At 43.6% G+C, this 12,877-nt stretch overlaps 1 protein-coding gene across 1 annotated transcript; it reads right to left on the reverse strand.

The window, feature by feature from the left end:
- Window positions 1-6,402: 6,402 nt before the first annotated feature.
- On the reverse strand, window positions 6,403-10,578 carry LOC146369796 (uncharacterized). Its single transcript, XM_084910917.1, has 7 exons — window positions 10,323-10,578; window positions 9,835-9,948; window positions 9,504-9,591; window positions 9,165-9,331; window positions 8,727-8,837; window positions 8,332-8,418; window positions 6,403-7,246 (listed from the first exon to the last, which is right to left on the reverse strand). The coding sequence occupies exons 1-7, from the start codon at window positions 10,536-10,538 to the stop codon at window positions 6,524-6,526; spliced, it is 1,506 nt and encodes a 501-aa protein (XP_084767043.1). The 5' UTR covers window positions 10,539-10,578; the 3' UTR covers window positions 6,403-6,523.
- Window positions 10,579-12,877: the final 2,299 nt, after the last annotated feature.

Below are 12,877 nucleotides of genomic sequence, written 5' to 3' on the forward strand. Positions count from 1 at the left end.
ACCTGGTTAGAAGCTCTGGGGCTCTTGGATGGTGTTTTCCTTGTGGCTGCGTACAGCGGAGATGGGGGAGGGTCTGTGCTGGCGGACATTGGTTACTGGCCTGGTAGCCTGGCTGCCCCTGGGAGGGTCCGGGACGGGCGTGGAGGCTTGGGGGTCTGGGGGTGCTCCGCCCCCCGGTCTGGGGTGCTGGCCGGGCCTTGGGGGCTTGGGTCCTGGCTGTTGTGTCGCCGGAGCAGTGGGCGGGTGGGTGCAGGGGGGCTCAGCCCCAGTGCAGGGGACCTCTGGTGCATCGGCCCAACTAGGGGGCTCTCTAACTGGTGGGGAGGTTGTTACATCTTTGCAGGTGGTCTCCTCACTACAGGAGCTCACTCTGCAGGTGGGGGGAGAGATATAGGAGAGGGGGAGAATGAACTCAACCTGGGTGTCTATTGTCTTGTGTAGTTTGGGAGATGATTGGATGATGGGGTGGTGTGCAGTTTTCTCTGGGGTGGAGTCGGGTGGGCTGCCCCGGACTCTGTGGGGCTGGGCAGTGCTGCTGCTGCGGGCCCCGGTCCGGATGGGCCTGGGCCTCCTTGCCCTGGTGGGTTCCAGAGCGTGGGGGTGCCTACTGGGGTCAGCGGGGGAGCTGGCCCCAGGGAGGGGCCGCTTGCCCCTCCCTTTCTTCCCTCCCCATCCTCAGCTGCCTCCCTATTCCCGCTCTACCACACCCACCCACACACGCAGGGCTTGGGGTGCAGGTATGTCACCAGGGTGCAGGGGAGGCACTCCCCCTCTGTCCCCTTCTGGCCGCCTGTGCCTCAATTTTATTCTGCAACCTAGACATCCACATTACTCACACTCTCACATAACACATACATATAGGGCCTTGGGGGTGGGCACGTTTTACAGCATCCAGAGGATGGTCGTTGTACTCCAACCCACCTCTGGCGCTGGTGCCCTACCCTCAATTTTAAATGCATTTAGACACTGAGGGTTTTCGGGAGGAGCCGTGCTGCTCTCTGAGAGGAAGCTAGTACCATGCTCTCCTGAGTTTTAAATGCACTTTAGAACAGCACACAACAACATTACATATGAGCGGGCGTAGGGAGGTTTGAGGTCTTCACTCACCCCGGTTCTGTTAGCCGCCAGGGCTGGGGGGCTGGGAGGAGGTGCTGGCCGTCAGACTGGGGTCTGGGATGCGGGGCCTCCCTGCTACTGCAGATAAGGAGGTGGTCTGCTTGCCTCCACCCCAGAGAGAAGGGTTACATCTCCTGGGTCTAGGTGCGGCTTGCCCCTCTGGGGGTGGGGGTACCTGGACCTGGGATATAGAGTATGTTTGGGGAGTGCGACTGTCTGTGCAGTGTCTATTTGTGTCTGTCTACACGTTGGGTGAGTGCCGAGTATTTGGTTGTGCATATGGGGGTGGGAATGCACGTCTGTGTCCGCGTGTGCCTGTTTGTCTGTGTCTATATGTCAGGTTGGGTCTTAGACTCAACCTCTCTGGGTACATCTCAGGCCCTCTAAAGTACGGAGGCCTATCTCCCCTCACCACACTCCGTGCCGGTGGCTGATGCCCTTAGACGTTGGTGTGTTGCTGGTCCTTGTCATCTGGGGCTGGGCGCTCATGCATGTACCGGCTCACTCCTGGTGGCCGATTGGCGGGGCCGGGCGCCTGTGGCCCGGCTGGGCTCCTTCCGGGGGTTGGGATGCCCTCAGGCCTCTGGCCTCTGGGCCTGAAGCTCGGTCCTCTCTGGCACAGCTGGCTGCCGGCGGAGCCCGCGGGCACGCCACTGCAACCCCCTCTGGCCTCTGCTCCGTAGCTGCGGGGTGACCTCTCGTTTGGGGCTCTACTCAGCTCTTCCCAGGAGGGTGGCACGGTTCCCCCCCCCTTTGGTGGTCCTCCTCGGGTCCTTGTACTCTGGGGCCTCTGGATATCTGGGGCCTGGATCTCCTCCATACCTGCTTCATACCCTGGTGGACGGGGCTATGGCTCCCCACACTCCCTAGCAGATCGTTACATGGAGAAACCTTTGGAATACAAGCATGCTGATCCACACAGGTATGCACACAGGTGTACACACGGGTGTTCACAGATGCGGACTACACCTTTCTTGGCTGCTGCCTCAAAGCACATTGTGCGCTGTCTATCTTGCGTGCTGCACAATATCGTTTATTATTTAGTATCTACTGTTATCTACTGCTAGCTAGTTTATTGTGATGGTGCTGTTTTTATTATGTTGCTCTTTGTTGTTTGCTTTCTCTTCTGTTTTTTTTCTCCATACAGGTGATCCAGGCGTTTTGTTTGTTTGTTTGTTTTTTCCTTTCTTCCCCCCCTTCTCACCGTCTCTTCTCCCCTTTGGTTTTCTTTCTCTCCCTCTCTTTCTTTCATTCTTTCTCCCTGTCCTATCCCCCAGTCACGTCTGTCCCGTTTCTATCAACCGAAAATAAAATAAATACATAATTATAATAAAGGTCAATCAAATGGACCAATATGGCAAGGCCATGATGATCCACTTGGTAAAATAAATCCGCTTGGCATCTTTCTTGGCCTTAAGACAACAATTCTGATGGCTAAAGATCCAAACGGGACACAAAAAAAAAAAAAAAAAAAAAAAAAAAAAAAAGAAGGAGGGCACAGCTGGGGGAAATCAGAACTGATGAGACAGGAAGCAAAGTAGGATACACTCACATGAGACACAGACCTTCAAAATAAAACAGGAAGTATAACACAGAGATGCGAACTTGACACGGTGGAGACAGCAACTAAGAAACACAGAGACATAACCCATAAAGCAGAGGACTCTAAGAACCAAAATACACAGAGGGAAATACTAAGCATGGAACACAAGAAACTAGACTTGAGGGAGTAACAAAAGACCAACCATGAGATATAATTCACAATACAGAGTGACAGAAAACACAAGAAACTCAAAACATGCAAAGACACAGACCAAGAAACAGACTTACACAGAACAGAGGGGGCACAGAGAAACATGAAGGGCAAGGGATCAAAACTAGAAACCATAGAATAAATCTCACGAGTACAAAATACAAAAATCACAAAGAACTAAAAACGCTGGGTCAGGAGACCCAGGATCCTGACAATATGGTGTGTTTATATCTTAATTTGCATGAATCTTATAATATGTAAAAATCCAAACAAACATTGTAATGCTCAAAAGTAATGCTATCACTGGTTCGGTTCATGCTCCTGTTGATTGAAAGACTAACAGTACTCTGGTCCAGTGTCTTTAACCTGTGCGTGCGTGTGTGTTTAGGCTACGTTCACACTGCAGGTCTTAATGCTCAATTCCGATTTTTTGATCAAATCTGATTTTTTTGTCTGCTCGTTCACACTACAAATAAAATGCGACAGCAAACGCTCTCTAGTGTGAACGCTCAAAGCGGCCCGCATGCGCAAAAGAAGATGTCACACACAGCACGCTCTGTGTAGACCCAGAGCAAACAATATTGTTTGACTGATGGCCCTTAATATAAAGACTTCGGACTTTACGTTTCCCAATTTTTGCTTTAAGTTATTTTGTTATTTACATAATAATGTAGATAACCTAATAATTATCCTTATTGCTGTTTTAGAGGAGCGGTGCTTCAAAGGATAGTTGCAGATTTCTGTCAGAATCTGCAGATTATAAAGTACAAATAAAATTTTCACGTTTCTCCAACGTTGTCTTCCCAGCAGTTTCACTGACATCTACACTGGATGGCCAGGAAGCGTTCGCGATGTCTTCTCGGGCGCTGATAATTGCCGTCTGTTTGTGTCAGTGACGTAAAAGACGGCTTTAATGCGACATGACCGTTCAAACAGCAGTCGCTTTCTAAAACATCGGATATGTATCGGATTCAGTACCACATACAAAAGTGACCCAGATCGGATTTGAAAATATCGGATTTGTGCCGTTCACACTGTCATACCATGATCGGATATGGGTCGCATAGGGTCAAAAAAAATGGATTTGATGCGCTTTCGCCTGCAGTATGAACGTAGCCTTTGACATCTTTGTGAGGAAAGAAAATTGGCATGCCACTCAGTGTTGCCAACTTAGCGACTTTGTCGCTATATTTAGCGAGTTTTCAGACCCGTGAAAGCGCGTATCGCTTTTACTCTCAACAAGCAGCGGGTGCTGTAACGCAGTCAGTTCTTCTTTTACTCTTTTACTCTTATGCTGTTTTGTGGATCACAAGGTTTAAAACTACTTATAAACACACACACAAAGTAACTCCACCAGAGTGCCTATTTCGGGTCACTTTTACCGGTCCAAGCCCGGGTAAAGGAGCAGGGTTGGAATTGTGACATTAAAAAAAACAATAATTGCTAAAAGAAATTTAATTTGTAGTTCTAAATAAACTCTAAATGCATTTAGGACGTTTTTTACTCACTTTATGTCTCTTCCACGATGTTATTTCTCTCTCCAACAACATAGGTTACAATTAGATTAGCATGACCAATTATGCAAATTAGGCGATGACGTCATTTAGCGACTTCTAGCGACTTTTAGGACAACCAGTAGCGATTTTCCTTACTGAGGAGTTGGCAACACTGATGCCACTATACTTGTGGAGACCAACAGGCACTAATGGGTACAAAAAGCCCGTCCCCACGAGTTTGAAATTTTTTGAGGCTCAAAATGTGATTTCAGGGCTCTAGACTAACTTATTGCCACAGTTGCACTGGTGCACCAAACTTTTTTTCTTAAGTGCACCAGCACAAAAATTAGGCGCATTTTTCAACAATCTTGTCAACACAAAGTTCTTTATTTGGAGCACAGTTCTACAAGAAAGATAAGTGTGAAAACAGAGATTTGAAATGGGAAACTGTTCTTGAAATACAACGAGAGAGAGAGAGAGACCTGATCAGGAAGTGTGATTTTTTTTTATAGCGGTGGAAGCAAAACAGCAAAAGTAAGAGGGAATTAATCACGATGTTTGTCAAATCTGAAGCCTAGTTTTGATCTTCTTTTGCTGCTGGTTCAGTCTAATTTGGTTGGAGAGAGACAAAACCTGCAGCAACAGAATCTAGCGCAAAAAAAGATGTGAACACAAAGAGCGGACCTGACGCATCAGAATCAGTGAGCTGTCGGCTTTCAGCCTCGATAGCGTGTCTGCGCATGTGCCGTCGGGTGAGAAAGCAGACATCTCACTCATTCTGATGCGTCGGTTCCACACTCTGTGTTTATGTCTTTGTGCGGAATCCGTTTACGTGCTCTGGTTTGCTGTTTTAGCTGTTTGGTGGTTGTTGAAATAGTTTTGATAGCTTTAACTTTAGATTCTGGCGTTTTCTGCCAATCAGAGAGGTTTGCCCCTGACTATGTCTGACTGGTTTGGACCACAATATGGGCATAATGTGTGTCTGTTGTTGACCAGAGTTTCAGACTTTCAGAGTTGCGGAGACTTTTTCTTTTTTGTACTCGAATGGCAGGTCGCACCGGTATGACCTAGGATTTTTTTTCAGTCGCACCATTGAGAAATTAAGTCGCGTATGTGACCAAATTGGTCGCACTCTAGAACCCTGGGTTTTAGTGTCAGGGTTGCAATTCAGTCTTTAAATGATCACGTATGAACCCTGCTTCCGGGTTCAAACTACTCTATGTTTATTACGGCTGTTATGTTTTTAACATGTTTTAATGCTTTGTATTGTGTTCTAGTTGTTCTCCGTCCATTTACAGGATACTGCCATGTGATTGCATTTGCTCCTAACCATTTAGAACCCTCACGTTAACTTTTATCGAGTGGAAAAAAGTTAGCGTTCATCCTCCAGCTTCACTGTGCTAATGTGTTAATATTATGCTAACTATAGCTGTGTAGCTAGCCACCACGTAGCACATCATTATATACCAGCTAGTCCAAGTTCAGTAACACTAGAGAAGTCACTGCTGTTTAGTTTTCTGTCTTCATTTATGTCAGATGTGATAGCAGAGCTGTACTTTTTACACCTGGTAAAGCAGCAATACCAATCATTTTATTAAAGATCAAGAGATTTAGAACGTTTTTAACCCCCAGTGATGCCACAGTGCTCGTTTGACTTTGGGACCTGAAGCGGAAGTTGGATCCGGAAACGGTTAATGGTGTCAGATTTAAAGACCGGATTAGGTTATGGTTAGTGTGGCAGGGCGTGGGTCATGGCGCAGCTGTGGGGGAGGCGGACAAAGCTGAGCTCGATCAGCTCATCATATCTCCACTATTAAACAGGCCTGGACCTGAGGAGTTTTGGTTGTTGTTGTTGTGTGTGACTGTAGCTGAAATACTGCAGCTGAGTGTTCTGAGAGCAGCAAATGGGAATAAAGTGTGTTAAACGAGTGAACTATGTGGTCAGGTACGTCATTCCCGTTACAGTTAGGTTTAGGCCAAGGGTTTAGGGTTAGGCATTCATTTTTGATGCTTAGGATAAGAAGCTAGACACGTGAGAAGTGATGTGTTACAATGACTGTGAATGTTTTTATTGCAAATGTATCATATATCATATAGTTTTCCATTCTTTGTTACACTTGAGTCATTGTGTACATCTAAAACAGTTCCATAGGCCATGTTATACAGCAAGCATAAAAAAAGCGTCCTCAGCAAAGAGTTTCTCCACCAGGTCACGTCCTGCCTTTGGGACAGGACACTGGTCTGAGACTGAGGTTGGGAAGGGCTCGATAGCAGGTTCCATTTCTCCAGGAATCTGGGGGTTGGGTTTAAGTGGGAGAGTGACTCCGAGCTCAGGGCCACCAGCAGGGACATCAGGGAAGGAAGGCAGGGTCACAGGCTGGCCCAGAGCTGGCAGCATTGTCACCATGCCTTCTGGGTGGTCGTGGGGTGTGTTCTCATGTTCGTGCTCGTGGTGATGGTGGTGGTGCTCGTGTTCATGCAGGTGACCATGCTTGTGATCGTGGTCCAGAGCCAGCTCGTGGTCATGTTCATGTGTGTGCACACCTTCAGCGTGCTTGTAGTCGTGGTGTTGGTTGGGAAAGTCACTACTGTGGTTGTGTGCTTTGTCGTGATGAGTGTGCACGTGATCGTGGCTGTGACTGTGGTCATGGGAGTGGTCATGAGCGTGCCTGTGTGTGCTGCCTGTGGCATGGTCATGTGTGTGGTGGTGATCGTGGTTGTCAGCATGCTTGTGGGTTTGGTCATGATGAGAGTGGCTCTTGGTGTGATCGTGTACGTGGTCGTGTGTTTGGTCTTGGTCGTGGCTGTGTGAGTGTGTGTCATTGTGGCTGTGGTCAGTCTCTCCGCCCAGCAGGTGGAGCGTCTTCTCTCTCTCAGCAGCCTGGAGAAGAGATAAAGAGTATACGGTACATTACAGTAAAGCAAAATCCAGTGGCCCTGTGAATAAGTGCTTACAAAATCTGACCTCCTTCAGATGGGAGCAAATTTAATGGTGACCAGAAAATGAAGCTGTCTTACACATGTTTAAGAAAAAGGTATTTAAAAAAAATTAAGTCAAGATGGAAGAATTACAATCTGAACTTCTGCGAATGGCCCCATAAGGATTCTATGATTTGATCACAATCTATAGCGACTACCGGATGAAAGCTAATCACTGCATTTCTCATTAAAAGTCAAGTGAACTTTTACCACTATTTTCATTTTTCTTTACAGTATTAATTTGGAAAAACTCCTATATTGTAATTGTTGGTGATTGTTGGAGTTGCTTTTTTTATTATCACAGGGTCTTAACAACATAAAGCACCTCGAGGTCACTGTTGTTTTGAATTGGTGTTATATAAATAAAATGAAAGGAAATTAAATCGAATCATTCAATGATATTTTGATTGCCCTGGTGAGAATTTAGCTGTATCATCTGATTTTGTAATGTTAGAGCTTGAAACAGTCTAGAGCACAAACAAGATATCAACTTTTACTTTAAATGTTAGGATTGTAAAGATGACACTGTGTAAGGTTGACTAGCTGGATCCTGCTTTTCACCATCCTACCAAGCACCATTGTTTCAAAGTAAAACCTGCCACTAACTAAGCAACGGAGAAATTCTTCTGGTTCCTGTGGTATCACAGTTTGCAGGTTGTATGTAGAAGTATGATGAACATTAGGAAAGAAAAAAAGTGTTTGACATCACAGATATAAAATCAAAATAAAACTTGACATACAGAGGAAGACTTGCTGTCCAATAAAGGAAGCAACCAACAGCTAGGACAAACACAAATTCCCTGTTTTGTAGTTTTTCCTAATTAGAGTCAACAGTTTGTGTTCATTTGTTCAAGATCAGAAGAGGGAGATAAAAGTTTCAAAGGTTTTATTCTAATAAATTTAAATTTTAGACTCAATCCTGTATGTTTTCCGTGCTATTGAAAGATGTTAAAAAAAATACAGAGATCGTATCCTGATAAGACTTACCTCAGGCTCATAGATCTCACACTCTACGTCGATGATTTCATCATTAGTGGGGGAGTGGTAGAGGGATGCTTTACAGAAGCCCTTGTGCTGAGGAGAGAAAAAGAGGAACAAAGAGCAGAGGAACGCCCATTTTACTAAGGTTTAAGAATTAGAAAAACTGAATCTAGGAATAATCTCCTGCTGACGTAAACTAGCCAGTAATATAAAGCTAGAACACATCCTTGCTCGAGGCTTGACTGTAAACAGAGGACTTTGCTTGTAGTGATAAAAACTGATAGCCCCCTGATTGGAGAAGCCACAGTGGAGTAATTTCATCAAGCAGTTTGATCAAAATTTGTCATTTAAGAAATTCAGTTCAGATAAAATAAAGTTGTGAAGTGTTTATCTTGACTCACGGCGAACTCGCAGTTCATGAGGGGGCACTTCTCAGCTGTTGCTTCTGCGCTGTTGGGGCAGATGGTCTCCTGGATGCTGAATTCCACATTGTAATACATACTCATGGCCATCTGAACACACAAATAAACAAATGTTTAATTGAGAAAGTCATTTGCAGAGGAATTATTAAGTAATCTAGAGTGGTGGGAATAAAAACTGTTGAACATGAAAAGTAGGCCCATGAGGTTTGATGGAAAGCCAGTATTTAGTCATTTATTGATAAAGATTTTAGATTAACCTCTAAGAAGAATATTTTTGTGTGATTTCAACTAATCTCTGGTGTCAGAAATTCAGTCACAATATCCTCAGCCTTGACACTATGTGTTATGGAAGTTAAGATGATAGGATACATTATGTCACATGTGCTGATGTTCCTTTTGGAGGTATGGTAAGCTTACCCCTGCTGCAGCACGGCAGATTTTGAGGAGAGCAAAACGATTGGCGAGTCCGCTTTCCTTGTTGAACTTTTCCAGAGAGTGGGACACAGTCTTCTGAACGTTGTTATTGTCGTGGTGAATTAAAGTTGGGCAGTCAGGACACATCTCATGTACTCTAGCTGCAGGAACTGAGCAGAACAAAAATTGTCTTCACATTTTCATAAATTTTGTGGTGTGCAAAAAAAGCGCTGTCTCAGATTTTGACATGTAGTGCCAAGTGTTGCCCTACACGTCATTTCTTAATGTTTTGCAAGGAAAATTGGAAATAGGTGAAACAAAGAGATGCAGTCATTTTCATACCTGGTCTGATAACACAGCTGTATTTGTAGAGACGCTCCACTCTGTGCACCTTGTTGATGAAGATAGCAGCTTTGCACTGTCCATATACCTGCAAACAGAAATATATATTTCACTGTACTTTCTACTCCTGTAGAATATAAGTACATAACAAAAGACCTTTATTTACATTTTTGAAAATTCTCTTAAGGCATTTTACAATTTATAAACTACTGCTTATCAATTAAGAAAATAAAAATATAATGAAAACAATTTTATTATAACAGCTACTCAAGAAAGCCTTGAGCAGAACAGTGTGAGTACATGCACTTGCAGGGTGTGTGTCTTTTCTAACCGGCATGTTTGCAGTGGGACGAGTCTCACAGCTCTTCCAGTCCTTCTTGCTGAGAACGCTGCATTTGGTCTCCACGACATCCAGAGTCAGGTAGAAGACCACACTGTTCTCTCCCTGTAACACACACACACATACAGTTTTATCAAAACACAAACATTTACAGTCATTAAAACCTTAACAGAATTTAACAACAGTTTCTGGTTTTACTTCCCGAGATCTGTGAAATCTCCTGATTTGTAAGCTTGACCCCTTGCAAAATACAAACACTAGTTTTTTAGTGTTGCAGGTCTAATAGTTCCTTTCTGACCATCTTTCTGTGCAATTGTGCTGTAACTGTTGCTGCTCTGTCTCCAGATTTCAGCCAAACGCTTTTCAGTCACAACCCTTTAAATGTCTGGATTGTACTGAAAACTAAAAGTGCTCCAGTAAACAAACAGAAATGCAATGAACTGAACTGGTTTGATACTGCAAGCAGCAGCATTGCTTACATGTCTCTTTATGTGTGCGTTGGACAGGCGGTGCAGGCTGAAGATGTAGCCCTCCTTCCTGTCCTGGTTGATTTTGGTAAGAGCCAGTTCAGCAGCTGCTGTTGTTGATGCGTCTTCACATGAACCTGGCTCCATGCCAACATGCTCCACTGGTGCACCATTGATGGTCACACAACCCAACGCCAGCAGCAGTGATAACAGCACGCAGGTCTTCATGGTGGTACACACTGTCACACTCAGGCTTCTAGAAGAGCTGTGCAGAGGAGAGGTCACATTTTATATCCTGCTACTGTCGCACACACAGCTCCTCCTCCTGTAAAAAGTAAATATAACCACTGACCCCAACTCCTTATATAAGTCATGCTCATCTATCAGGCAACAAGTCAAATACTCACCAGACTGCACAATGGAGGATGTTAGCTGAGATATAATCATCTTTTCAAGAGTCTTTCTTCTTTGGGATCAATGGGTGCAGCCAGTGGGTTTAAAGTCCCATGGTCCACTCTAGCCACTGAGATTAATTAAGGACAAGGCTTAATGTTCGTTAAAGAGAAACAGCATGGACAAGATACAGGACCACAGCAGTCAATGATCTAAAAAGACAAAGAATGTTGGAGTGTAATCAGAGCAGCTACTGATCACTGTACAACTTCATATCAGCTAACTGAAGCGATATCAGGTCACCACTGTCTCATTAAATCACAGAAGAACAATGGGGCTAACTGAAACTTTCCACTGGTTTGTATACTATCTTCTTTTTCCACTGCATTTGGAAACACAAGCAGTATATGTATAGCAAGAACTTTATAACATGCAAGGACAGCATGTTGCAAATAGAATTGATACATAGTCATAGACATCCCAGAATACTCACTAAACCTATGCATCAATATTTAGCAAATACAGAAATAAAAAACAATGCCATATACTTAGCCTTTTAAGTACACATCATTGTTTCAATATGTTTTCAGTTATGTTTTTCAAATTTTAGTTGTTAGTTTAATCTTAGGAAATTATAATAAGCTAAGTGTTTTTTTTTTTGTTAAATTTGTGTTGTTACACTTAGCATTGAGGTCCACACAAACCCCTTCTGAATGAATGAATGTATCTGCTTTCTTTGGTCATGCAGTTTGCCATTTTTACAGCTCTACATTTATTCTTAAACTGTGTGACCTCATCCTCTCCCCACTCTTTCTTAACTGATCACATTCACTTCCTTAACATGCTTTTTGAACCATTTTTCAGAATAAATAATTGAAATATTACATGAGTGAACGCCTCCCTCTTCAGTGTGTGCAAGTGAGGTATTTAAAGTGTTATGTTAACATTCTAACATTCTTTGGTCTTTACTTGATGCTGTGAGGATAAACTGAAGCAGAAAGCAGACTTTAGGTGTATTCCCCCTGTTCCTAAATTTGACCCCGAATCCCACTGAAGGGAATGAGTTGTTACTTGTTTTCCTTTAGCTGCAGTGAATGATGTGACCTTTGACAAGCATAAAGTAGTATTTTTGGAAGAACAAGGTGATATCCATAGAGTTATTAGTAAAACAATTAGCTCTCAGGGTTATTGAAGTCATGTGGGATCATCTTGACACAAAGCAGGACAAAAAGCAACCACCATTTAAAGAAGATCTTTGGAACGTCCTTCAAGAATTCTGGACTTACTTTCATGTAACTTTGCAAATGTTTCAGAGAGAAAATGCAGAGGTATTCCACAGGTGAATATGCAATCATAACAACCTGCAGTGTTTAAGTTCATACTAAGGAATTAAATTTTGAGTTTCTTGAAACACACTTATTTCAAGCACAAGGTGGTGCTACAGTATAGTGCAATATCAGACCATCATTTTGCACACTGAGGTCCTGGATACACTGGTCATAAGTCTGAAGCTATATTCTGCACTTCAAGACGCAGCACAGAATGCATCATTCAGCATTTATCAAAAGACACAAAAGACATTAAGAGTTAATGAATAGTCTACCATGTGTATGTTTAGTTAGTGGTGTATGTATATGTATTGGTACATATACATGGGTGTGATACTGCAGCAATGTACATTCAAAATAAAAATTGTATCTATACAAAAAAAGTGTCAAATTAATGAACCCCTGAAATAAAACAAGGTGAAACACAATTGTTTCTGATGCAAGGTACAATTAAACATTTGACTCCAGTCATCACTTTGGCCAACTGAGTGGGCCCAGTTCATCCTGATAACAGGAGGAAATCATCTCAGTGACTTTGAAAGAAGGCTCATTTGTCAGGGCACAGATGGCAGGAGCTTTAATCACAGACTGTTCCCCTGGCCAGTGCCACAATGGGAACAGTGACTAAGCGACATCTGCATCCAGATCTACTGAAAAGACATCAATAAATAGGTAGGAAGTCGTAATCAGCAGCGCATATATGCTGACTCTAATGCTTTTGAGGCACAAGACAGCAGCTTCCTCAGGTACCTTAGAAAATCTGCAGGCTGTAATCAGACTGTTGAATTAAGAACTCTAATTAAAAATTATAATAATGTGTGATACGGATGTAGTCTGTCAACCGCT

This window comes from Perissodus microlepis, chromosome 17 (assembly GCF_051167445.1).
Source record: "Perissodus microlepis isolate ML-2025 ecotype Zambia chromosome 17, ASM5116744v1, whole genome shotgun sequence".
Taxonomy (NCBI): domain Eukaryota; kingdom Metazoa; phylum Chordata; class Actinopteri; order Cichliformes; family Cichlidae; genus Perissodus; species Perissodus microlepis.

Coding starts and splice junctions, on each gene's coding strand:
- LOC146369796 (XM_084910917.1), bottom strand. CDS start 10,538: ATGAAGACCTGCGTGCTGTTATCACTGCTGCTGGCGTTGGGTTGTGTG. Junction 9,332..9,503: donor CAGCTGTGTTATCAGACCAG/GTATGAAAATGA, acceptor TGTTCTGCTCAG/TTCCTGCAGCTAGAGTACAT. Junction 7,247..8,331: donor GTGAGATCTATGAGCCTGAG/GTAAGTCTTATC, acceptor TCTCTTCTCCAG/GCTGCTGAGAGAGAGAAGAC.